This window comes from Orycteropus afer, unplaced genomic scaffold (assembly GCF_000298275.1).
Source record: "Orycteropus afer afer isolate SDZICR_OR568_19922 unplaced genomic scaffold, OryAfe1.0 scaffold00532, whole genome shotgun sequence".
NCBI classification, from domain to species: Eukaryota; Metazoa; Chordata; class Mammalia; order Tubulidentata; family Orycteropodidae; genus Orycteropus; species Orycteropus afer.
This window is the reverse complement of record NW_006922119.1, coordinates 1,486,121-1,500,050: the sequence shown is the minus strand read 5'-3', so window position 1 is coordinate 1,500,050 and position 13,930 is coordinate 1,486,121. Positions and strand designations below refer to the sequence as shown.

The 13,930-nt window shown below is 39.9% G+C and overlaps 1 protein-coding gene across 1 annotated transcript in view; it reads left to right on the top strand.

Annotated features, from left to right (window-relative positions):
• The window catches only part of DCUN1D4 (defective in cullin neddylation 1 domain containing 4), a 97,191-nt gene that overhangs the window by 18,035 nt on the left and 65,226 nt on the right, over positions 1–13,930 (top strand). The window contains exons 3-4 of the mRNA XM_007955708.2: positions 5,590–5,704; positions 11,991–12,082. Coding sequence (XP_007953899.1) covers positions 5,634–5,704; positions 11,991–12,082 — 163 coding nt within the window. The 5' untranslated portion in view covers positions 5,590–5,633. The remainder of the gene's footprint in view (positions 1–5,589; positions 5,705–11,990; positions 12,083–13,930) is intronic.

The following is a 13,930-nucleotide window of genomic DNA, read 5'->3' as shown; positions in this document are numbered from 1 at the left end:
CTTCAAGGCTCAGGGGTCCAAGATTATCTTCTGTGTCTGTGTTAATTGGTTTCCCTTTTCTTTGTTGAAGAGGATCTGTGTAATCCTTCTGCCTAGTCCGCCATCTTGCCCCAGGAGCTGATATTCTAGCTTCTACTAAAGTGTTCATTTGGCCAGAATATTCCTTGGGTATTTCTCTGGTAAGACCTTGTAGGGGGGTTGGGATATTAGCTATGTCTTCTGCTTTTGTGAACCTAGCATCTGGGTATTGAGTAGCCACGCTGACTGTAGTAGTTGCAATTTTGTGTTCTTCCCTCACGGTTCTAGGGTTCTACCTGAACTGTGCTATGTTGTTGTTAGGTTTCCTAGGCTGTAATCTTCAGTCCTTTGTTGTTTCATTGCCCTTTGGCATAACTGTCTTTAACTCTGCCCTCCCTCCCAGTATTCCCCTCTAACCTCAAATTACTATTAGTTGTACATCTCTACCTCTAGAGATCTGTTGATGGCCTTCAGGGGATCCACAACTCCCCACCCCCACTATATGCAAAGTGTTGGGGGCAAACTGACTGTTTCTCCGAAGGAGAGTACTTGTATGAAGCACTCAGATCCCTAACACAAACAAAGGTACGGCTTTGGTGCATTCTTTCTGTGAGTCCATGAGTGCCTGAACTGTAAGAGACATAAGTGAGGTGAACAGAGAAAGTGAAAAATGGCCCCATGGGAGTCACTTGCTAGTGATTAGAGTGGAAAGACTTAAAAAAAAAGCCAGAGCTCTCAACTACAAAATGAACAATTAGAGTAAATGAAAGAATAAAATGTCAAATTTGGAATGGGTTGAGTCTCAAATGTGAATAAATTCTGCTTAGGAACAAAAAGTGATTTGCAAAAGTTTCATCCAAAAGCGTTTGTCAATAAGAAAAAAAAAACGTAGTGGAAAGTTGAAAAAGTAGCTTAACTTATGTCTGTTTATTACCGGAAACATGCTACTCTTGACAAGTAGAGTTCATTGAATGCCAGGTGTTAACACTAGTGTTTCTGTGAAGTAGCAGATAGTAGAGGAGCTAGGAAATTAACCTTATTGGTGAAGATGTTGTTTTAAACAGTGTTACTTCTAGCTGTGGCTGCAGAGACAAGTGCATTTGTTTCTGTGTTCTGAAAACATTCATGGAAAGGAACCAGATGATCAGAGCCAAACCGTGGCCTGTGTTGAAAAAATGTCTTGCCTTCATACATACTGAAGACAAGCAAGCCTTGAGATTTAAGATGGACTTAACTCTTTGATTTCTGAGCTGTGTGGCAGGTTTTACAACTAGGTGAGCATGCATTTTTTGCTCTGCAAGCTCTACCCCAAGTCATTAATTAAAAAAAAAAAAAAAAAAATTACTCGCTGCTGTGGAGTCAGATCCAACTCATAGAAACCCCTCCTTGGATTTCTGAGGCAGTATCACTACGGAAGTAGATTGCCCAGCCTTCCTTCTGAGGAGTGGCCGGTGGGTTATAGGCAAGAATAAATCTTGTATGTTGGTACCACGTGACTCTTTGGACCTTTTTGTATGTTCTAGTGCTGTTTGTAAAATGGAGGCCCCCAGGTACAAGGAAGATGTGTATTGATTGTGTGTGTGTGTGGGGGGGCAATTTCTCTGGTTCTTTCTTTCTCTTCCAGTTCTTTCTGCTGTAGTGGAGAGGGAGGTGTAGGTGTACCTCGTGTCCTGAAGAACCCTTTACTCCCACCCTCGGAAAGACAGGTTCAGGTTGGGCCCCCAGGAAAGGTTGTTGAGAATATTCTGTTTAGGTCTGTTTGTGATCTGGTTCTGTGCTAACAGGGCAAGCAGCATCCTCAAGCTCCTGAGCTGTCACCAAGCAGAAGCCTGATTTAGGCTGTAAAGCAATTCACTTGCCCTGGAGTCAGTCTTGACATGTGGCGATGCCCTGTGTGTCAGAGTACAACTTTGTTCTGTGGAATTTTTAATGACAGATTTTTCAGAAGTAGATTGCTAGGCCTTTTTTCCGAGGCACCTCTGGGTAGACTCAAGCTGCCAGACTTTCAATGAGCAGCAGAGCGCATTAACTGTTTGGACCCCTATAAAAAACCAAACTCACTGCCATCGAGTCAGTTCCAGCTCATCATGACCCCCATTGGGTTTCTGAGGCAGTAAATCTTTACGGAAATAGACTGCCCCATTTTCCTTCCACATACTGACTGGGCCAAACTTCTGATTAGCAGTCAAATGACTTAGGCACTGTGCCACCAGAGTTCCTTGTAGTCCTGGCTGATAACAGAGGATGCTTTTGACTGGTATGTTCCTGAAGCACATCTACCTGGGAACTTAGCACAGTGATAGAGAGCTAAATATCAATTGGGATTTGGGTTCCAGTCCTGATCATTACTCTTACCAAGACTATGGCTATTAGCTACTGATAACTCCCTTCCTCCCATCAGAGTTGTTTTCTTGAATGAGCTGTCCGCATACACTGTGTCCACTTCCTTACTTCACATCCTTCCCCAGCTCATTACAGTCTGGCTTCCACCCCCACCAATTGACTGACTCTGCACTTCTTTGCTCAATCTAGCGTGTGCCTTCACTCATTACCTTAGTTGATCTCTGTGTATCATTCACTACAGTTGATCACTTCCTCCTTGAAACATTCTCTCCTCTTAGCTTCTAGAACATCACACTCGCCGAGGTTTTCTCCCTGCCCAGCTTTTCACCTTCTTTTCCCAGCCCCTTGACTGCTTCTCAGTCCAGCTGTACGTTTATGGCCCCAGCTAGTAGTAGATGCAACAGTAAGCAAATAGGGCCTGAGAGCTTGGGCTTTGCTGCTGCACTGCTTGGATTTGAATGTTGGCTTCATGTACTGTTTTCCTGCTGTTACTTAATCTGTTTCAGTTTCCTCATTTGTAAAAACGGGGATAACAGCAATACTTGCCTCAGAGCATTGTTGTGAGCATTGACTGGGCATGAGAGTCGAGCATGAGCACAGCATTCATACTTCCAGTATGCCACTGGGAACATGTTCCTGTGTATCCCCAACATCTGGATACAGTGCTTGGCACCTAAGCACTTAATGAATGGATGTTTTTTCCTTATAAAAATCCCAAGAGGCAGATATTACAGTTCTCATTCTTCAGATGATGAACTAGAGACCCAGAATAAGTGAGTGATTGGCCAAGCCACGTAAGTAAAGAACCGGAACTCAAATGCAGATCATTGAGACCTTATCACCCCTATACTCTCCTGTCTGAGTTACTCACTGAGAGTCCAGGGCCTTCAACAAAGGACCAATGAAAGGAGGAGAGATGGGGGTCCAGAGCTGACCTCTTACCACTTCTGAGACCTTGGAAAGTCACCCAATGCCTAAGCCTTTGGTATTCCCATCTGTCAAATGGAGATAATTCTCTCTATCCTAGCTGCTGTTCAGGGGTATTATAGGAACCAATTACATGATATATCTCATAGCACTTGTACAAGTATGGGGCATTTTAATGCCCTTATAAATGTTTTGTAATGTATAATGGTTTAAGAGAATCTGAAGCAAGACTGTCTGGGTTTGAATCTCAGTTTTGCCACTTATCTAACCTCTTTGCCTCTGTTTTCTCATCAGTAAAAGGCAATAATGATGGTTCTTTTTTCCACAGGCTTGTTATGAGGTTAAATGAGTTAATACATGCAAAGCTTCAGAACAGGGCCTGGTCCATAATTACATCTCAAGAAGTGTTAGATGTTGTTGCACTTGTCTGTTACTACAGTTTAATATATTTTACGAAATGGAAGTTACTCTTCTGAAAACCTGACTGAAAGTAGCAGAATCTTCTTCAAGTGACAGAGACAAATGAAAAAGTGCCCCAAAAATCTAAATCTTGTTTTTTGTAAGTATCCCTTGCAGCTTAAGAGTGCTGGGGTTGATGTGCTTGTATGCATTAGCGACTCGGGTTTACTGGTTTAGCTGGCCAGTGCCAGAAGTGCAGAAATGAGATGCCAGTGCAGGGCCTTTTGAAGGAATGAAAACAAGTAAGAGAAGCTGAAAGCTTAGATGGTTTATATTGGTACTTTTGGAGAATGAATTGAAGTTTTGATAACTTCTAATTCTTATATGATTTGGGGGAGAAAGTATTAACTTATGCCATTGCTATGTTTATTTCTTGACAGTAACTTTCTCTCAAAGAAGATGTGAAAACCATTTTTTCACTTTATAAAATTTACAGCTAATAATCAAATTCATGAATGTTTTTAATTTAGTGGTAATACTCTTTGGAAGTTTTAGTTTATTTTTTTTAATTGTGATTTGGGTGAAAGTTTACAGAGCAAATTCACTTTCCATACAGTAGCTCCCATACACTTTGTCTCATGACATTGACTGCAATTTCCCACAATCCAGCAACTCTCTGTAAACTTCTTCCCCATCGTTACCTCTTCCCTGTGTCCTTCCCTCCCATGTATTCCTGCCCACTGAGCTGTCTCCCTGTGCATACACAGCCCTTCTGCTCTCACCTAATGTAAATGTTCAGCTCATACGCCTGTCTTTTGTTTGGCTGGAATCCACAGGAGTGGGTTCAATTCCAGACCTGAAGGGCAGCTAGGGGCTATAGTCGCAGTCTCAGTGGTTCCATCAGGCTCTATCAGACCAGCAAACCTCGTCTCTCCCCCTGCCCCCCCCCTTTTTTTGTAATGATTTTGAGTTTTCTTCTTCTGCATTGTTCTCTCACTACAGGATCTAGGATCCCCTACATAGATCCCCCTCTGAGTGGTTGACAGTAGGAGTACTGTAGGTGTAGTGCCTAAGGCATTTGACTGCCAACCAGAAAGCTGGTGGTTTAAACCCACCAGCCACTCCTTGGAAGGAAGGTTGAGCAATCTATTTCTTTAGTGATACCACCTCAGAAACCCAAGGAGGGGTCTCTATGAGTCGGATCTGACTCAATGGCAATGAGTTGGTTGGTCCGAGTGGTTGACAGTGGTAGCTAGACACCATCTAGTTCTTCTGGTCTCACAGATGTATAGGCTGAGGATTGCATGTACCAGTCGCTTGGAGTAATTGTTTCCATGCATCTTTAGTTTTCTTCATTCTTCTTTGCTCTGGATGAAGAGAGACCCATCATTGCATCTAGATATCTGCTTGCAAGCTTTTAAGATCCCAGTCCCTACCCATCAAAGTAGGATGTGGAACAATGTTTTTGTGTAGTATATTATGCCATTGAGCTTGATGTCCCATACGACTATGGTCCTGAGCCCACAGGTCTAACTACTCGCTCCCTTTGGGTAGCTGGCTGTGGCCCAGAAGTGACTATAACCTTGTCCCTTGTCAGCTCTACTATATACCTGGGAATTCTTACAGAACATACAAATACACTTGTAGAAACATTGTCTGCCAACCCTCTACATGGTCTTGGGCACACTGCCCCCTGCATAGACATACCTAATAGTTCAGCCTGTCCACCCATCTATTTGCCTGTGTATCAATGTTTGCCTTCACTGACCACGCAAAACTGTACATGCAAAAGGGTTCTTCTTTGTTGCCTGTACCTTCCATGCACCTCTCTCTGTCTACCTCTCTTTGGAAGTGTTTTAATGTGCATACTTTAATTGTGATCTTTGACTGTTTATTTTATAGGAAGTCTGCGGTCTTGCAGTTCTTCAGACTGCTTTAGTAAAGTGATGCCACCAAGGAAAAAGAGAAGACCTGCATCTGGAGACGATTTATCTGCCAAGAAGAGTAGGCATGATAGGTATGTTACAGAGACAGTCGATCAAAATCGTTGGCATACACATCAAAGATGCACATTTCTACCCAGTCCATGATGGGTCTCCTAAGTGTGCATATGTGAATTTGAATATTGTTTTGGTTCTGCCTGGTGAGCTTCCAACTTATAATTATTTAATGTTACTTACTTTATGTTTTGGTTTGTTGTTGCTGTTGTTGTTATGTGCCGTCGAGTCAGCCCTGACTTATAGCGACCCCTCCTTGGGTTTCTGAGGCGGTATCACTACGGAAGTAGATTGCCCAACCTTCCTTCCGAGGAGTGGCTGGTGGGTTTGAACCGCCAGCCTTCTGGTTAGCAGTCAAGTGCCTTAGGTACTACGCTACCAGAGCTCCTATGTTTTGGTTTATAAAACATAAAAAACAAATTAACTAATTAGAATTTTTAGAACTTCAAAGTTCTGTCTTAGTCCACTGACCCACCACAACTAGTGTTGAGTTTCCTTTGAAGGTTCTGCCATCTGTGTCTATTGAGGACCACAGAATTGGCATCTGTTCTTTATTTAAGAGGTCTCACTCACTAGTAAAACCAGTAGAAGTCCCACAATTGCCTTGTAATGGAACTGGGCTGAATGGTGTTGAGAGCTGCCTGTAATGAATGCTGTCAGCGTACATGGAATATCAGCTGTGCTGAGATTTATTCTGATAGGTGAGAATTTGTTAGGAAACATGACAAAGAACACTTTTTAAATCACTTCTCTTTTGGAAGAGGTTAACTTTTAGATTGTGAACTCTAATAACTCCAAAGGTTAGATTTGTTTATTTTGGACCTATCTGTTGTTTCATACCAATTTTAATAAGTCATGTTTTCTTTCCTTTTTGTAAACAATGAGAAAACATTAGAGTTTAATCTTTTCTGCCTTATCTACTTTTCCCCCTTTAGCTTTGTAGGTCAAGTCACCAAAGGATTTCAGTTTCCACACTTACAAATCCAAGGGGTTAGATGAAATTTGTCTTGTTTCTTTATTCCTGTGATATGCATATGCCACAACTCAGATAGAGGGATAGCGAGGCAGACTCTGAGAATATAAAAACAATGTTGCTGTTTATATCTCAAATGAATAGAAAAGTGTGTCTAAAAGGAGATACCAATAATATAGAAGATAACCCCAAAACCAAACCCACTGCCATTGAGTTGATTCTAACTCATAGTGACACCTATTGGGTTTCTAAGGCTGTAAATCTTTACAGAAGTAGACTGGCTCATCTTCCTCCTATGGAGCAGCTGGTGGGTTTGAACTGCTGATGTTCTGGTTAGTATCCAAATGCCTTACCCACTACATCACCACAACTCCTTAATATAAAAAATAGTTACCAGCAATCTTGTGGCCACTTTAAGTTACTTAAGGAACTCTGGTGGCGCAGTGCCTAAGGCATTTGACTGCTAACCAGAGGGTTGGTGGTTCAAACCCCCTAGCCACCCCATGGAAGGAAGACAGGACATTCTATTTCCATAAAGATTTACTGACCCAGAAACCCAAAGGGGGTCACTCTGAGTGGGAATCGACTTGATGGCAGTGGGTTTGGTTTTAAGTTACTTGATACTTACTTGGTGTAGATATTATCATGAGAGAATCATTAAATGCTAATAATCACATAACGTTTTGTGACTGTATAGCACTTACCCTGGGCAGTGTTTCGTTTTGTTGTATGTACAGTGACTATGAGTTGGAACTGACTTGATGACACATAACAATATTTTCACCACAGTCTAATATAATTTAACATGGAAAGCCAGTTTAAAAGCTGGCCATAGAGCTGCAGAAAGATGAGGAGCCCTTATTGATAGATAGCATTTTAGTAGTCATACAAGGGATGGAGATCTATACCATTTTCGGACTTAACATTCTTGGTCCCCCCACCCCCCACCCCCATATAACTTTACTCATTTTAAGTGTACAATTCAATGATTTTTACTAAATTTGCTGATTTGTGCAACCATCACCACAAATCAGTTTGGAATACTTCCATCACCCTCATTAGATCTCTGGTGCCCATTTGCATTTGTAGTCACTCCCTGGTCCTACTCAATCCCAAGAGACCACTTTCTGTTTCTACAGAGATGGCTTTTCTTGGACATTTCATGTAGATGATCTTTTCTAACTTAGTGTAATGATTCCCCGCCCTCCATCATCTTTTTCTTTTTTATTGCACTAGATACGTATGTAGCAAAACATTTGCCATTTCAACATTTTTCACGCATACAGTTCAGTAACATTACCTTGCATCATCATGTTGTGCATCTATCACCCTTGTCTTTCCCCAGATTTTTCTATCACCCTTAACAGAATCTTATCATCCCCTAAGTGTTGAGTCCTCCTTTGTCAATCTCTTCCACCTACCCTGGTAACCTTAGTAAACTCTGATCTCTATACACTTGCCTGTTATTTCATATAAGTGGGATCAGACATTATTTTTCCTTTTATGACTGACTTATTTCACTTACCATAATAGTCTTGTGTTTTCAAACAATCCCAAGTATGATTACTTGTTTCACTCACATCTCATTCAAAAACCTTTCAAATCCCTCTGATTCCTACTTGTTGTTGTTGATAGGTGCTAGCAAGTTGTTTCCAACTCATAGCGACCCTACACACAACAGAATGAAACACTGCCCGGTCCTGTGCCAGACCCACAATCCCCCCTATACCTGCCCTCGTCATTGCAGCCACTGTGTCAATCCATCTCATTGAGGGCCTTCCTCTTTTTCGTTGACCCTCCACTTTACTAAGCATGATATCCTTCTCCAGAGAATGGTCTCTTCTGACAACATGACCAAAGTAGGTGAGACGAAGTCTGGCCATTCTTGCTTCTAAGGAATATTCCGGCTGTACTTCTTCTAGGACAGATTTGTTAGTTTTTTTAGTAGTCCATGGTACTTTCAGCATTTTTCACCAACACCACAACTCAAAAGCATGAACTCTTCTTCAGTCTTCCTTACTCATTGTCCAGCTGTCATATGCATATGAAGCAATTGAGAATACCATGGCTTGCATTAGGTGTACCATAGTCTTCAAGGAGACATTCTTCAGCACTTGAAAGAGATCTTTTGTAGCAGGTTTCCCCAGTGCTATATGCCATCTGATATCTTGACTGCTGCTTCCATTGGTGTTGATTGTAGAACCAAGTATTATGAAATCTTTGACAACTTTAGTCTTTTCTCCATTTATTATGATGCTGCGCATTGGTCCAGTTGTGAGAATTTTTGTTTTCTTTATATGGAGGTGTAATCCATACTGCAGACTGTATCTTCACTCTTCATCAGTAACTGCTTCAAGTCATCCTCACTTTCAACAGGCAAGGTTGTGTCATCTTTGTATCGCAGGTTGTTAATGAGTCTTCCTCCAATCTTGATGCCACTTTCTTCTTCATAGAGTCCAACTTCTCTGATTATTTGCTCAGCATACAGATTCAATTAAGTATGGCGAAAGGATACAACCCTGACATACTCCTTTCCTGATTTTAAACAATGTAGTGTCCCTTTGTTCTGTTTGATTGACAGCCTCCTGGTCTATGTACAGGTTCCTCATGAGTACAATTAAGTGTTCTGGAATTCCCATCCTTCTCAAAGTTATCCATAATTTGTTATGATGCACACAGTTGAATGCTTTTGCATAGTCACTAAAACACAAGTAGACATCTTTCTGATATTTGCTTTCAGCCAAGATCCATCTGACATCAGCAGTGATATCCCTTGTTCCACATCCTCTTTGGATCCAGCTTGCATTTGTGGAACTTAGTAAAGTTCAAACCTGTTATTTAAGGCCCTTTATAATCTAAATTTGTCCTGAATATCCAGTGTTACACTATAGTATTCCCTTTGTCTGGAATGCCATTGTTGCAATCTCTACCTGATAAATTCCTATTCATTTCTTTAATCCTTTAATCTTTAATTTAAGTACTATGTGTCCTCCCAATCCCATAAAGCATAAACCTAAGCTTTCATGGCATTTTATGTGTATGTTTATCAAGTGGATGTACGTGATACTGCTGTTGTTTGCCATCTGGCTCGTTGTGAAACCATGTGACAGAGTAGAACTGCCTATAGGCTTTTCTTTCTTTTTTCTTTTTAATTGTGATTTGGGTGAAAGTTTACACAGTGAAATGGTTTTCCATTCAACAGTTTATACCCATTTTGTTTTGTGATAATACAGTCCCCACAGTGTAACAGCACTCTTCCCACTTCCTCCCTGTGGTTACCATTTCCCCTTGTCCTTCTTTCCTATCCTTTCCTGCCTTCTTTACCCCTGGGCAGATGCTTCCCTTTTGATCTCTTATGTTTGATTGTTGTAAGCAGTGCATACCTTCCTAATGTTATTGTTCATCTCATAGGCCTGTCGGTATCGTATGAAAGTTGACCCATGGGAGTGAGTTCACTTCTGGGCCTGAAGGGTGACTTAGTGCCATAGTCCCAGGGGTTCACCAATCTCTTATCACACCAGTAAGCTGGTCTTTATTATTATTATTATTTTGAGATTTGTTGCACATTTTTCTTCCACTCTATCCAGAATCTCCTATTGTGATCCCTTTCAGAGTGGTTGGCAATAGTAGCAGGGCACCATCTAGTCCTAGTCTCTGGGTCTAGTGTAATGATTTTGAGGTTTATTCATGTATTTAATTATTTTTCATTACTGAATAGTGCTTCATTGTATAGTCTTGGTCCTTTTCTGATGTAGAGTATTTTTAAGTAATTCAGATATTTCAGAATCATATATAAGTCTCCAGGTTAATGACCAGTTACAGACCCTGAGCTGAGACAGGCAAGTTTGTGCCCAGGATTAGAGCGTATCTGTTTGAGTGTTTGAGCCCATGTCAACATTTGTTTCCAGATATAATGGCATCTTCTACAGAAGAAACACAAAACTGGCGGTTTGCTGTTTCAGTACCTCAGCACCCTCTATTATCATTATCTTTTTTTGGTGTTAAAACCCAGAATCTCTAGTAAGTGGTTCATGCAGATATTCTGGTGAATGTTTAGGTCATGAATAAATGCTCATTAAAAAAAAGAATTACATATAATTTTTATATGCTTATGCCATACGTTAATAAAAACCATACTCAAATGTTTATATGCATAACAACATAGGCAGTTTATATGTAAATAAAAACCCAAAACCTATTGCCATCAAATTGATTCTATCTCACGGTGACCCCCTGTGTTACAGAGTAGAAATGTTCCTTTTGGGTTTTCTGGCTGTAATCTTTACAGAAGTAGATTGCCAGGCTTTTGTCTACAGTTTCTGTGGTGCTGTTGGATAGGTTCCGACTGCCAGCTTGTCTATGTGAGGCTGGCACAGGACTGGACAGTATTCTGTTCTGTTGTACGTAGGGTCACTGTGAGTCAGAGCTGACTTGATGGCACCTAACAATAACAACATCTATACATACATACATATATATATGATACATGAAATGGGTATACTTGTAATTATTATACTCTTATCATCATTTTAAAGATAATACTTCCTTGCCCCTCCTCATGTGGAGAATATTTTGGTCCTTAGCCCTGGTAATGATGAAATATAAGGAATTCCTTATCATGAAATACAAGATCAGTATTGCAAGAGGAGGTGGCTGTGCTTCCTGAGTCATTTCTCCAATTATACTGAAACTACAGGAGAATGACAAAATTCAGGACCTCTTTGGACTTCTCTCTCCTGAGGTTTTTAAGGTTACACTAATCAAGAAACCATGCAACCTTACAGCTTATTTTATTTTTTTCTTGGAAGCTTGGACATGATTTGATGTTTCTTTTCATTTTCTTAATGTTCTTCTGAGTTATCCATTATTGATCAATTCTGCCTTATACAGAACTCTGTGCCCAACCTGATATGTAAGATGCAGAACCCAGGAGAACTTAATGGGGAGACATGAGTAATTTCTAAGGCCATCAATTGAAGAAGATACCTTTAGGCATTTCTTGCCCACCTCACTATTATTCTGTAATTTGATCTATCTAGTGAAGTAGAAGGGAATACTTCAAATACTTGTTCTATTCAGTTCTTTCTGATCATTTGTTAATCAGAGAAAAACACATATTAAGTGCTTAACATTTCATTCTACATTAAGTATGACTGAGTTTAAAGAGTAGTTATAAAAGCTAAGATTTCCAAATGCAGAAAGTAAAATGTTTATATTTAAAATACTGATTGAATGAATGTCTGGCCTGAGTAGAAGAATAAAAATTATCTGCTACTTAAAAGGACACAGTATCTGTATTTTAAATAACATAAAACTGCTTTCTCAATTTCTAGCATGTTTAGAAAATATGACTCAACTAGAATAAAGACTGAAGAAGAAGCCTTTTCAAGTAAGCGATGCTTAGAGTGGTTCTATGAATATGCAGGTAGGTAATCTTATATCATCTAAGACCAAGCTTTAGATAAATAAAGTAGTACCTTAGAGGTGATTACAGAATGAACGAATGTGTACTTTTAGAATTTGGTGCATGTATGTGTGTGTGTTTGTCCCTGTATAAGGAAGAGAAGGAGGTAGAGAGATAGTTGAAACAAATCTCCAAATGTCCTATTTATAGCCAGAAGCTAAGCCAAAGAATTCAGAACACTAGAAGGGAACTGAAAGGATGAAATGCACTTGGGAGAAATACTTTGAATTGCTAGGAAACCTATTTAGAATGCTGATAATGAGTGGTTATTTGATTTAAGCACCGAAGTTAAAATAAGCTTTGCTACTTTGAACCCTTATGTAGTGCAACGGAATTTCTTCATATTAAGTGTCTCTTTTGATATTTGGCAGAGAATGCTTGTTTTGTCATTTAAAATGTCTTAAAATCAGCCCTATTTTTGCAACTTAAAAATTATTAAAATTGGTTGCATGTTACTAGAGCTGTGCATGGTGTAAAAAAAGAAGGAAAGAAAAATTTTTAGCTGTGTTTGCGCCAAAGGCTCTTTTTACCTTTTCTCTTCCTTCCCCTATTTCAGGCTCTCCCATAACTTCTAACTAGACTATTCCAACAACTTTTGTAATAATTTTCCTGTCATCAGACTCTCTGTTCCCAGCCAGGTTTCATGTGTCTCCTGTTACCTTCCTTTAATAAAACAAACAGAACAGATGTATCATTCCTAACAATCCATCCCCACCCCCAACTTTAAAATCTCTGCTACTTGCAGGGTGAAAGACAACTAACCCCTTGTCATTTTGCCTGGAGTACTTTCTCTACTTTTCCATCTGACAAGCTATCACACATCTCTTAAGCACCTTGATTAAGAGCCCTTATTATACTCCTACAGAGTAATATAACCCTCTTATTGAGTATTAAAATTAGGATTATCTCCGTGTCCTGCCCTTACTCTCTTCCCTCCTCCCCACCCTTTTTCTCATAAGATTCTTGCCCCTTTTGTCACAGAGTTGGTCCAAGGCATTGACAGATGACCCAGGCCAACCTGTCAGACAAAATCTCTGGAGGCTTTCACGTTGAAACTGGGACAGGTGCAACTTTCCTCTTTGGTGGTGGGCTTGAAGATGTGATCCTAAGTCTATAATTCTCTGGATTTTTGTAAGCCACCCCAATATCTGTCTAATGAATTGTCCTTCCTTACTCTAGCTGGTTTGTGTTAGATTTTGTTCACAGGCCATGGATGTTAAGAGCAAACACTTATACACTATTAGAATATATTGGTTTTCATACGTTGAAAACCATTATATTGGTCTGCTTCAGTAGGAGCATGTCTCTCCTAAAGACATTTTGTATTCCTAGTTCCTAGCAAAAGTGGTTGGCACTTTACCAGGTGTTCAGTAAATGGGTGCTGAAAGAATGAAGAATATACCATACTCTTTTCTCTTTAATTGAAGATCTTTTACTTTCCTATATTGATTCACATTTATTATTATAGTAATTTTAAAGCAATTAAAAAGGAAATTTTAAACTCTGAAAAAGGATACTTAATCTTAGCATCATAAAACAATATTTTTATTTTATTTTATTTTGTGTGTGTGTGTGTCTGTGTCTTCCCTTGCAAGCAAATAAAAATTTTTCCATGGTATAAGCCACAGTTGTACTTTTTTTTTTTAAGGTAGCAGGGTACAATTTTCTTACTTGTTTACCTTTCTAGAACTAAAGGTAACAGTTTGGGAGTAAAGATTAAGCCTTATGATTTAAGTTCTTGAGATCCCTGCTGGGTGGCACCTTATAACTCATTACCTGCAAGAAGTTTGTCTAGCTTTCTCCTTTTTC